Here is a 14,279-nt window from a genome sequence, read left to right as displayed (position 1 = left end):
TTTCCTTGTAAAAGTAAATCCGCAGACAAATTATAAAGCGGTGTTTATAATTTTCCTACGAACAGATTTACTTAAGTGAGAAGAATTTTGTGAACGTTAATATTTCAATTTCTTTTCTGTGTCATTAAAAGTAGTAACTGAGAGATATTTTAAATGCTGTTCTGTTTGCTTGTATTTTATCGTAAAACTCTGAGCACTGAGTGAACTGGACTTGCCCTTGGATTTGAAATCCCTTTTTTTAAATTTATCTTCATAAAATTGGTTATAAAAATACAAATTTGATTGGTAGCAGATCACTTTATATTTTATTCAATTAAGTTTTGTTTTGTTTTTTTTTTCTTCATTTTTCTAAATTTGCTTTACTTTATAGTTCATGGTATGTCGTGGTAAAGTATTTTGAATAGGACAGGAAACATTGCAGGCAATCGAAAAAATTTTATTAAAGATATTTTGTATTTTAATTCAAAATGTAAATAAGCGAACTATTTTCAGTTTTCCGGTAAGAGAAAATATCGTGATTTACAGAAAAATGGTTTGAAAAATTTGTTTTGGCTTAAAAAAAAAAATTTTTTTTTTTTGTGTTTTGGTTTCATTTAATTTTATCGAATTTGAAACAGGGGGGAAGGGGGGGGGGAGAGGGAGAGAATAATAATCAGCAAAACTTGAAGCTGTGGTTGACGTAAAAGGCTTTTTAGTTTCTGCGGCAAATCTTACATCGTGCACAGTTTATTCTAAAAAATTTTTTTTTTGGAATAAAATTTATTTCAAAATTAAACAATATTTTAAATATTACCTTCAATTTACAATCTGCAGCATAAATATTTTTATTTTTATTTTTACTTCTTTTTTAGAGAGTAGTCGCCGTAATTAAATTGATTTTTAAGAAAACTGAGGCTCAACTAGCGCCACATTAATCTTTTATAAAGGTTGGTTTACGCAAATCAAGTAAAAGTAGAGTATAAACAAATATTTCTGTTTCATGTTTTACGTTCGAATAAGCAGCGCCGTTTCTTAAATTATTATCAATAGTTGGTTCATTTGGTACTTTCCAAAAGTTTTGGAAGATGATTATTGAAAATTAATAATTAATATAATATTAAAATTATTATTGGGGAAAGATTTATAAACATTTTACAAATAGTTTAATATATTTGCAGAGATATTCATAAATTTTTATTTATGTTTAAATTAAATAGTATCAGATTTAGGGTTAAGGTTAGGGTTAGGGGACTGATTTAACGTATTATTTTCAACGATTATCTTTAATAACTATCATTATATTTTATATTGCACATCAAGAAGCAGCTGATGTTGTTCAGTGTAATAAATTAAGGGACACTAATCAAAAAGGAGATGTAAATTGTAAGAAGATGTTGATGATATTAATCAGCAAAAAGAATTAAATTACAAATATTAAGTCTTACCTCATCAATGATGCGTAACAACCTGCTCATTATCATTAATTAGGCATTATTTTAAAGCCTAGTTTCAAGAGCATTTTTTGTGTTGAGCATGAAAACTGTACTTTCATATGCTTCTTGTTAATCCAGTCGAATCCTATTCTCAATAAATTAATCGCAATAAACGGACTCTAATTTATAAAGAATTTATAAACAATTTCTAAAGTATTTTTAAAGAATTTTTAAAGAATTTTTAAAGAATTTTTAAAGAATTTTTAAAGAATTTTTAAAGAAATTTATATATTACATATGTGTTTTGTACATTGTTTAGGTTTGCTAAAAAAATAAAGTTTTATTTTTTAACTGCTGGTGAGTAATTAAACTTATTGAGCTACCATCGTTTTCTTCAGCTTCAACCCATTCAACTGAACTAAAAGTAAAAGTCAAAAGCGATAATTCACTACCACAGACTACAAACACTGACGACATTAAAAGAATAGAAATTGAAACCGAAATTTTATCACCTTCCTCATTAGCAGTAGAATATATATGGTATCTGATGTCTCAAGTAACTGGATAATTCACAAGACTCTAGAAGCGATTATTAGGAATTTTTCAAAACAAAACCGTGTTCTTACGACTATTGATGCATTTACGACCAGACGCAAAGAGGTAAAACTTCGGTAAAACTTCGGTAAAAATTCGGTAAAAATTCGAAAATTGAGTTCACAATGGAAAATTTTTTAGGAGCTTTTTTGTTTCTTCGTAAAAATTGCAAAATTGAAAACAGTTTTGCAACATACGAAGAGACATAAAATCAATTTCATTTAAAGATATAAAGAAAACAAAAATAAACAAAAATAGGCTTGATGACAGTTTTGGTGACAAAAGGAAATTTTTACCGTAAAAGGTAAAAATCTAAAATTTTGTAAAATCAAGACATTTTATGTTATTATCGGCCCACTAACGGTTGATATAGAATAACAGATCGACGCTTAGTAACGTAACTATGAGCAATTTTATATCTTGCAAACTTTTGGAAATGGACAGTCAAACAATAGTTAAAGAAAAATTGGACAATTAAAGGATAATTAAAAGGACAAACTAAAATGACAATTAAACAATAGTTAAAGAATAAATTCAAAGAGTTCTCAACTGTGTCACGTTTTAGAATTTGAAATATTTTAGCCATTTTTTTTTCAATTGTTTAACAGTGACTTATGTATTATGACGTATACTAGGTAAATGGTACACTTCTCGAAGCAACAAACACTTGAAAAAACAATAGTTGGAAGCTCAAATGTTGGAATTACAATTGCGGAATGTTCTAGTTGCAAATTAGAATTTTGGAACCTGAAGCAACTTTCCTTTATGAGAAGATCCCATGGCAGAAGTTGTAGAGTGTGTTTTGGAACAGGCTTGTTGGGTGGGTTAGAGCTCCCTTCAACACCGAGGACAATCCAACCCCCAAGACCAAAAAAGTTAAAATATTTTGAAAGAAGAAGTGAGTAATCGGTAAATAAAGCTCTAGAAACAAAGGAGTTGAGCAAACCAGTGGTCAAAAAGGGTCTTTCAAATCCTTATATTCATGAAAGCAAAAACATTTATTAAAAATCCTTTTAACCACACTTCAATGAAAACATAGCCTATTAAATAAACCGAAAGCCGACAATTAACAATCTCAGGATTAGGGAAAATGGCATTAGTGGGATTTGATCGTCTTTTTGAAGGTATAATATAACGCTGTTCGAGAGCCTAACATAACTTGAATGGTCTAACTCAATGCAATGGTCGGATGATCAATAAAACCTAAATACACTCAACTTGAACAAAAATTCACGGAACATTAGAGGAACTTTGGTACCGTCCCGAAAACCCAGAACAAATAAATGTTCCGGAATATTTCTTTGTTTTCGTATAAAAAACAAGGTGCCAATTACAACTATCTTAAATGTTTATCCAGAAAAAGCGTGTACGTATGTGTTATTACACAAAAAAAATGTAACAGATGGAAGTATCAAGAATGCAAATGTAACAGATGGAAGTATCAAGAGTGTAAAATCACTTGTTTTTTTTTTACTATTAAATGGTTGACTGCAAGATTTATATTTAATCCTACTATGCCATCGTTAATTGACTTGCACTTGTTACGTTGGGGTCCATACGGAATATGGATAAATAAATGATAAAAATTATAAAATAATTCTTTGTTTTCAAACAGTGATGTATTATTTTTAGCAAAACAGAATAAAATTATCTTTGTTAATTTTTTTAAAAAAAGATTAACAAAGATAATTTTATTCTGTTTTGCCAAAAATAATACATTACTTTGTTATTAACAAAAAAAAAATCCAAACATACATATATACATATATATATATATATATATATATATATATATATATATATATATATATATATATATATATATATATATATATATATATATATATATATATATATATATATATATATATATATGTATATATGTATGTTTGGATTTTTTTTTTGTTAATAACAAAGTAATGTATTATTTTTGGCAAAACAGAATAAAATTATCTTTGTTAATCTTTTTTTAAAAAAATTAACAAAGATAATTTTATTCTGTTTTGCTAAAAATAATACATCACTGTTTGAAAACAAAAATCCATACGTACATCGCATAAAACATTAATAAAGGCAGATAAAACATCTAATTTGTATAAGTTATCTAAAGATGAATACAACAAACTGCTAACAAATGCAATTACTTCTACCTACAAAAAATCGTCGCCAGAATTAAAAGATCAAATAAATAAGGAAGGAAAAAACCTTTTAATCCACCACGAAGTGTATAATAATATTGAGATAAACGGATCGTCCGGTTGTTTTTTCACTTTAAAAGACCATAAAGATAACTTTATTAACAACCCTTCAGTTCGCCTTCTAAATCCTTCGAAAAACGAGGTAGGAAGAATTAGCAAAGTCATTTTATCTAAAGTTATCCACGAATTAAAAAGTAAATTACAGTTGAATCAATGGCAAAGCACCCAATTCGTTATAGATTGGTTTAAAAACATCAAAAATAAACCCCTTTGCAAATTTCTAATTTTCGATATAAATGATTTTTACCCATCTATTAGTGAAACCACACTTACCAATGCAATCAGTTTCGCCGAACAACATGTTGCTATAAATGATGACGATAAAAAACTAATATATCATGCAAGAAAATCTTTAATTTTTAAAAACGATGAAGCTTGGATAAAGAAAAGAGGCGGATTATTTGATGTCACAATGGGTGCATTTGATGGAGCTGAAGTTTGCGAACTAGTTGGTATCTTTATATTGTTTCAGCTTTCTCAACATTACGATAAAAATAATTTTGGCTTGTATCGTGATGACGGACTTGCTATTTTTGAAAACAAAAGCGGCCAACAAATGGAGAAAATTAAAAAGCATTTTACGCATGTTTTTAAAGGTAACAACCTAAATATCTCTATTCAATCTAATATTAAAATTGTCAATTATCTGGATGTAACATTGAACCTGATCGACAGTTCTTATCAACCATATTGTAAACCTAATAACCAACTTTTGTATATTCATTCTGATTCAAACCATCCACCTAATATAATAAAAGAAATCCCTCGCACTATTGAGTCAAGATTATCAACTATGGCAATAAATAAAACTGTGTTCAATAACTCTATTCTTACTTATGAAGAGGCTTTACGTAAATCAGGATACAATTCAAAACTCACCTACCAACCGCAAATAGACAAACATCAAAGTAAACATCGCAAACGTAAAATTATATGGTATAACCCCCCGTTTAGCAAAAATGTTGAAACTAATATTGGAAAGCGCTTCTTAGCTTTAATTGACCAACACTTTCCAGTAGGACACAGGCTTCATAAAATTTTCAATCGAAACTCTATTAAAGTTAGCTATAGTTGCATGCCTAATATCAATTCTTTAATAAATGCACATAATAGCAAAATTCTTCAAAGCGATAAATATAAAACAACAAAAAAATGCAACTGCATAGACAAAAAAAATTGTCCGTTAAATAACCAATGCCTTTCTAGCAATGTCGTATACCAAGCCACTGTAAATTCTGGAGATCCTCAATTCAAAGAGAAAGTTTATTTCGGTATAAGTGAAACTACATTTAAACTTAGATATGGCAACCATCTTAAATCTTTCAACGCGCCTAAATATAAAAATGACACCGAACTTTCCAAAGAAATATGGATGCTAAAATCTAAAAATCTGAAACCGGTGATTACATGGAAGATTATAGCACAATGCAAGCCCTACAATCAAGCAGCAAAAATTTGTAATCTTTGTCTCCGAGAAAAATTTCATATATTATCATATAAAGGAGAAAACTTACTTAACAAAAGATATGAAATAATATCAAAGTGCCGACATGCAAAGAAATTTTTGCTATCCTTATTTGACACCAGGGACTAAAACCTTTAACGTCTTTTTGTTTCCGTTTAGTAACGTCAGAACTCGTTCTACCGTAATTTTAATTTGTAATTTTTAAACGGTTTTTAAGTAACGATATACACTATGGCTGATGATTGCCGAAAGGCATGAAACTCAGAGTTCCATATAAAGGTGTTTTTATTCATTTTAAATAAATAAATAAATAAATAAATATATATATATATATATATATATATATATATATATATATATATATATATATATATATATATATATATATATATATATATATATATATATATATATATATATATATACAGGGGCGTGTACAGGAATTTTTTTGGGTAAGTCGCAGTTTTAACCCCCCCCCCCCAAAAAAAAAAAAAAGTTAAATTTTAGCATCCCCCTCCCCCCCCCCCCCCTTCCTCATTCACAAACGCATATATGAGGTAAGACGGCTTAGCAATCGCCCGATATTTTATCGCACATGATGCTAACCATTATCAAACATCATCGCTTCGCACGCTATCTATTTTTAGAAGAAAATGATGATAACCATAGTCAGCACCAACGCTTAACAATTACACACGACCTATTCTTATATGAAGCAAAAAAAAATTATTGAAAAACTGTCTAAACTTTATGTTTAAGAAATGTTTAATAAATACTTACTAAACAGGGTGTATGTACCAAGGGAAGTCCAAATTTTATTTTTAATGTTTAAAACCCTTTCTTTCTTTTTATATTTTTTAAAATGCAAGTAATTAAAAAGATACACAGCTTTGTATAAAATAGTTGGGGATGTCCATTGATATATTTTAATATATGCTTGTTGTTAATTACAGTCTTCTCCTCCTGATGATAAATATCAATAGAATTTGACTAAAACTTTACTCAGGGTGTAATTGAAAAGGGAAGTCCGGAATTTGTTCTCTAAGAAATAATTACTTTTATTTTTTTTAAATTAACAAAAGAAAATATTTAAAAAATGAAGTACCTTATAATATAATAAAAAAAGGTATGTCCATTCAAGTTTCTTATTAATTTGTTTAAGTCAAAAATTAAAACAACCTCCGTTTAAATATATAAATCGTTTTTTTTTTTTTTTAATAAACTTTAGACCGTTCTCGATTTGACAAGCACTATGCGCGAGGTTAGAATTATTTAATTCTATCTCCTATTTTAAAAGTTGGGAGAAAATGAGTTATTAATTTTAGTAAGTAATGATTACTTCTAAAATGCGCTCTATTTTACAAGTTTTTTTCTAATTTGTTTAAACATAAATTATTTAAAGCATAAGTTATTATTTCTTTAAAAATTAAGACTAAGTTTTTAAATAATTATTACTTTAAGAAAAAAATCAAAAACTTTCTCCCAACATTTAAACTTGGAGATAGAACAAAATAATTCTAACTTGGCGTATAATAAAATACTAAACCGTAAATCTAACTGTTATCCCGGATTAATAACTTCTTACCATCCGTTCGAACAGTTAACCTTGTATAGTTTGCTTAATTATTGCTTTAGTTTATTATAATTATTCGCTCTGTTTGCTTTTATCTACCGACGCATCATATTTACTTAACGAAATATTGAAGTTGTGAAAAAATATGTATATATACATATTTTGGGTATGTCCAGCGACGTAGCAGACATCCCCTAGACACGCCCCTGATATATATATATATATATATATATATATATATATATATATATATATATATATATATATATATATATATATATATATATATGTAAATATATATAAAAAATGTATATATACATAAACGCTAGTGCACTTTCGCACCCCCACCCCCCTTTTTTTATTGCAGATTATGAAAGATCGTTGTTTAAAATGAAGAAAATTGGTATCCATTTTGTTTTTTCACCAACCCAAAGTGCTCTTACTTAGGCTTGAAGAAAAAAAATTCCTTACCAAAACGCTAATATTCGCCATTTTCTTAACATGTTTAGTTTTAATTTCATAATTAAAAAACCACTTCCATGTTAACAGCCTGGTTTTTATTACTTGCGCATGCGCAGGACTGTTTTTCTACTTATTTAACAAGCTACTTATTTAACGTGACACCGGTGTTGCATTAAAATTAGAGACCGCCGATTCGTTACTGTTTATCGGTTTGCGGATTGTGCACCGAATTAACTATGCTAAACGGTTCAAATTACTTACGGATTGATTTGATCCGAAAATAATTTATCGGAAAAAAATTCGTTAAAATTTTTTCGGATTTTTTTTTCGGATTGCAATCCGATTCGATACTTTCGGATCGGATTGCAATTCGAAAAACTTTTTTCGAATTGGAATCCGAACCGAAATTATTTTTACGGATTTATACGGGTTCAGAATAAAAAATCCTTTTGAAATAAGATTCATTTTTATTTATTTATAATATTCAAATATACAATGAAACGAAATGATTTCCTTGTTAAGAAATAAAAAAAAGTCAAAATCACACTGAAAGTTAATCATTTTCCAAATTCATTTCCTGGCCACACAATGTCTTGAATTTTACTGAGTTGCTTAGTGTTTTCTTTCATATATACCAACATCTCAACCTTTGAGATTGAAAGATTGGTTCTTCTAGAGCTGTATATATTCCCTGCTGTTGAGAAAACTCTTTCAGATGTTGATGATGCAGCAGGTATACAGAGATTTTTTCTGGCCAGCCTTGACATTATTGGGTAAATATACTGGTTTTGTTTCCAGAATTCCAGTACATTTGTATTTGCTAGAACTGGTTTTGAATTCAAATACCCCTCAATTTCAGCAGAAATGGCTTTCTTGGTGCTTGTTTCACCTCCAGGATTAATGTAACCTGCACCAAACACTTTCTTCCTCAGTTGTTCAGTGAAATCAAAGTCGTCATCATCTTCATCATCCAACATTGAAGGGGAAGGAGTGCTTTGGCTAGCCAAAATTTCTTTTCTTGACAGTTCTTTCATAGCTTTCTTTCCTGCAGTTTTGACTACTTCAAATTTTCCCCCCTCATCCACAAAGCACATGCTCTTCCTGTTAGGATTTAAAAAATGAGCAATAGAGAATTCAATATTCATCAACTCCCCTTCGAATCTTTTGTTTAGATCTTTATTGAATTAGTGAGCAAGCTCTAATGACACCTCGGTTTTTGGCTTGACACAGGCCTTATATTTTGCCTTGTTTTCCTCCACCTTGTTGAAGAATTCTCAAATATTAGATAGCTTAGGCATCTGAAAAGAAGAAAAAAATGAAATAACATAAAAATGGAATAAATCAGATTGAGTTTTTCCTTTATATTTGTCTTAATAAAAAATGATATTTTTGAGGCATGCATAAAGCTTTCAATAAAAGAACTAATTATTTAAAGGTTATTTGCCTTAATTGTTGAAATGAACGTAACAACTTTTCAAACTAGTTTTTATCTCTATTTTTATTTCTACTAATATTTAAGTAGAAGAAACATAACAATATAAATTTTATAGGACCAATCCACTAATTGAAGCAATCCGCAAAGCGAAATAATTCGCAAAGGAATTTGATCCACAAAAAAAAAAAAAAAAAACCGCAAAAATTTAGCTTGAAATATTCTTAACTTTTAAATCAAGATAAGATAATAATGGCTTACCGTAATAAATGTAAGTAAAGAATAGTAGACTTGATCTGTTGAACGAATTGTTGTAGGTTAAGATTTCCAAATAGGACTGATTGAAAATAAAAAAGAAATCCACTATTTATAGGACGCGCATATAATAAAAATGTAATTTTTTTGAACCACACCATTTAATGGTGACGCGAACGGAACGCGATTCGTATAATTCGCTAAGCGAATTAAAGTTAAATTGATTCGTAAAAGTTTTTCGGATTAATAATCCGAACAGCAAAGAGAATCCGCAAAAAAAAAATTCGCTAGTGGTTCGTAAATTAGTTTTCGGATTGTTAATCCGAAAAATTTTTACGAACTGACTGTTTTAATCCGCAAAATAAGTCGGATTGGCTTTTTGCGGATTTTACGAATCGAATCAGCGGTGCCTAATTAAAATCGTCGTTAAAAAAGTTTATTAAATATGAAATCTGCGCGTGCGCAAAATAATGACTACTTTTTTAATTTTTTTAACTTTTTTAATAATGACAGCTTTTTTAACACTTTTTTAAAAAAGATTAATCTAAAGTAATATTATTATGTTAATTAATATACATATTATTAGGTTTATTTCGATGTTATTTATAAATGAACACATACTACAAAGTTAAAATTTTTTAGCATACTTCAAGAAAGCGATACGTTGTGATTTAAAAAATTATACCATCAGAAAGATACTGCTTAACATCATCTACGTCGCTCGTGTGAACGTGGTATTACTCTAAGCCAAACTCTGATGCTATTTAATTTATATATAAATAAAAGTTTATGTATATTTCAACATTTGTAAAGGTGTTTACAAATCTTTTCCTAAACGTTCTATTTCATTGACAACAAACTCCATGTCTTCAAAAGTCACTGCAGGATTAACAACAGTCATTCGCCAAAAGTTCACATAATGTTTTAGAGGCTGGTAACCACACAGCATTGTTCCTGCTAATGTCATTCCTGATTTAATAATAGGAGCAATTGAGTGTAAGCGTGCATTTTTCTCGGATCCGTCTTCCATTTTTTTAATGCTAGGTGGCAAGTAATAAAAACAGACGTTCGTGCACTGAGGCTCCCGTATTAGCTCAAAGTTTTCGCGCTTTTTTATCAACGCTGCAAGATATCGGGAATTGTCGTAGGCTCGATCAATCTGTTCTTCTAATCCTTTGTCACCTTTAGCTTTCCACATCAGCCATAATTTAAGAACATCAACGTTTCGTCCACATTGTATTGTTTTATCGCCTTGATCCCACTCTTTAGCGTTGTATAGCAGCTTATCTTTCTGAAACAAATACGATGCTCCGTCAACACTTTCTCTATTGCAACTTGCCAGTATATCTTTACCTTTTGTAAAAAGGATGGAGCATTGAAATAAGCAACCCATTAGCTTGTGAGGGTTCCATGTCAGCGAATTAGCTCTAACGATAAGTAAGCAAATAATAATAATAATAATAATAATAATAATAATAATAATAATAATAATAATAATAATAATAATAATAATAATAATAATAATAATAATAATAATAATAATAATAATAATGATAATAATAATAATAATAATAATAATAATAATAATGATAATAATGATAATAATAATAATAATAATAATAATAATAATAATAATAATAATAATAATAATAATAATAATAATAATAATAATAATAATAATAATGATAATAATGATAATAATAATAATAATAATGATAATAATAATAATAATAATAATAATAATAATAATAATAATAATAATGATAATAATAATAATAATAATAATAATAATAATAATAATAATAATAATAATAATAATAATAATGATAATAATAATAATAATAATAATAATAATAATAATAATAATAATAATAATAATAATAATAATAATAATAATGATAATAATAATAATAATAATAATAATAATAATAATAATAATAATAATAATAATAATAATAATAATGATAATAATGATAATAATAATGATAATAATAATAATATTAATAATAATAATAATAATAATAATAATAATAATAATAATAATAATAATAATAATAATAATAATAATAATAATAATAATAATAATAATAATAATAATGATAATAATAATAATAATAATAATAATAATAATAATAATAATAATAATAATAATAATAATAATAATAATAATAATAATAATAATGATAATAATAATAATAATAATAATAATAATAATAATGATAATAATGATAATAATAATAATAATAATAATAATAATAATAATAATAATAATAATAATAATAATAATAATAATAATGATAATAATGATAATAATAATAATGATAATAATAATAATAATAATAATAATAATAATAATAATAATAATAATAATAATAATAATAATAATAATAATAATAATAATAATAATAATGATAATAATAATATTAATAAAGTTTTTCTAATTAAACAAAGTTTTCCTCACTGAAAGCTCAAGAGATTAAAACGATTTACCTCTCAACACCTGCCATTAAATACTTGTATTTACGAGATAGTAACGATGAAGCTCCCCAAGCACCGTCAACATGCAGCCATAACCCATACTTTTCACATACCTCTGCAATATCATTAATTGGATCGAAGGCACCTCCAACGGTAGTTCCTGCTGTTGCGCAAACATAAAATGGTTCTTCTCCTCGTGACAGACTTGCTTCAATTTGCTCCACTAAGTTTTTTACGGACATTTTCCCGCTAAAAAAAAAATAACTTGTTGCTTTTTTGTTATTAGATATTTTAAACTAAATGTCAGTCTAAAAGAAGCGAAAAAGAAGCAAATGTTGGTTAAATAGAAAAGTTTAAAATGATTACTGATGGATGATTATTTTAATTATCTTTTGCAACTTTTCCTAAAAAAAAGGCTTATAATTAATTATTTCCTTACTTTTCGTCTGTTTTTATTTTCTTGAGATTTTGGGTTCCTATCCCTAAAGTTGCAGCCGCTTTGTTTGTTGAATAATGGGCTTCTTCAGATACAAAAGCTACAAGACGTTTCCCTCCGTAGAGACCTTCTTCTTTAAGATTTGGGTAGCGGCTATTAAAAAAAATAAACAGCCATCACCCGAAATTATAAATTTCAGCCATTTTTCTGGTTAAACAGCTAAATTGTTTGAGGAGATTTTTTACTGTTAATTTATAAACACATTTCAATTAAATGTTGCGTTTCTCTAATTTTTTCTAGTTTTTAATAAATTCTAATTTTTTAAATTTTGCTTTTCTAATTTCCGTTTATTAATTATTTATTATTGTGTTTTTTTTTAATTTTAAATTCTTTTTGTAAACTTTTCGATTTTTTGATCATTTTAATAATTTTTTTTAAAAAAACATAAAAATATACTTATATCTTGCAATACTCATCGCTTGCATGTTTGAGATTGAACCCCCTGGAAATACTTGTGCATCACCACTGGTATAACCAATTATTGATTTCATTTTGTCGAGAACATATTTCTCCATCACAATATAAACAGGTCCAACCTCATAGGTAAACCTAAAAATGTTGAAAACTTTAGAAAAAATAAATAAAAAGATATACAAATGGAATTTGTATATTAAATTTTTTTTTTAGATAAATTAAGAAAAAAAATACATCAAAGTATTGGTTGTAGCACTGATCCATTGTCCCATCAAACAAGTGATGTCCAAACCAGAAAAAAGTTGATTGAAAAACCGAGGGTGTCCTAAAATTAGAATACAATTCAATAAAAATGCTCATTTCACACCTTCAAGTCTATCAATTCTGACGTACTTCATATCCGTATGTTTTTTCAAGAAAACTGATTGGTTTATTCCTTCATATCCGTATGTTTTTTCACGGAAACTGATTGGTTTATTTCTTCATAATTTTAACCAGCAAAATACACATTTTTTGTTTAAAAGTAAAACTAAGTACCAATTTTACATTTTGAAGAAAACAAAGTTTACATCTCAGTAACTTAGAAGGGAATTTATACAGAACAAAATGAAGTTTACTTTTCGAATGCGTTTAGACAATGTTATTGGTACCTATGAGTTTTTCATATTTTACAGAACGTCAAAAAATAATCACTTGGTGACGCTTAACTCAATGTTCATCAAAACTGTTTTTAGTAACTTTTATCTCTAAACTGACGATAGGAAAAATAATAAAAACACAAGACGTGTTAAAGAAAAATACCTGTCTTTACAGCATACTTTAATACTTTATCTGTTATGCACAATATTTCCTGAAGAGTTTCACCTTCGCTTTTTAAATTGAAGTCAATCTCTTTCTCAAGCTGACCAGGCTCTACGAAGTTGATAACTGCACTGCGGCGATCGTTCGAACTTTTTATAAAGTCACACAACTTTGACGCAACTCTCATCACCACCTCGTCGGTGATCTTTTCATCTTTAGCATATGGGAAAAGATCTGAATTGAAAAACAAAAAATATTTTATGCAAAGAACTTTTTTCCAATATTTGTAATGAATATTTATAATGAATGCAATGTATTTCATCGAGCCAAATAAAGATACTTTTCTAATAATAACAGTAATAATAATAGTAATAATAAAAAAAATGATAGTAATAGTAATAATAAAAAGAGTCAGAAGTATTCAACCTTTATATGTAAAATCTTTCAACAGAGTTTTCGAAAGTGCGGACGCGTTTATGCTCTCGACATTTTCATGCGGATCAACTGTAATCTCTGGTTTTTGTGACGTGGACATCTCTTCAATTTGCAGAAAAACTTGTTTTAACTATTAATTAGAATCTGGAAATCAAAGAATAGCAAAATTTATCCATCGATATAAAAATCACAAACATCCAAAAT

General features: G+C 27.4%; 1 protein-coding gene across 1 annotated transcript; it reads right to left on the bottom strand.

Annotated features, from left to right (window-relative positions):
* Positions 1-10,229: 10,229 nt before the first annotated feature.
* LOC145191106 (cysteine sulfinic acid decarboxylase-like) lies at positions 10,230-14,221 on the bottom strand. The gene is made up of 7 exons (XM_090067525.1): positions 14,067-14,221; positions 13,641-13,874; positions 13,074-13,164; positions 12,822-12,974; positions 12,369-12,518; positions 11,942-12,178; positions 10,230-10,878 (listed from the first exon to the last, which is right to left on the bottom strand). Exons 1-7 carry the CDS (start codon positions 14,173-14,175, stop codon positions 10,269-10,271), a joined length of 1,584 nt encoding a protein of 527 aa, XP_089923651.1. The 5' UTR covers positions 14,176-14,221; the 3' UTR covers positions 10,230-10,268.
* Positions 14,222-14,279: the final 58 nt, after the last annotated feature.

The sequence above is a fragment of the Hydra viridissima genome, unplaced genomic scaffold, assembly GCF_058129835.1.
Source record: "Hydra viridissima isolate aposymbiotic clone 2 unplaced genomic scaffold, HvirCarnegie_v1 scaffold_11, whole genome shotgun sequence".
Taxonomy (NCBI): domain Eukaryota; kingdom Metazoa; phylum Cnidaria; class Hydrozoa; order Anthoathecata; family Hydridae; genus Hydra; species Hydra viridissima.
Note: the sequence above shows the minus strand (reverse complement) of the source record. Positions and strands in the feature narration are given on the sequence as shown.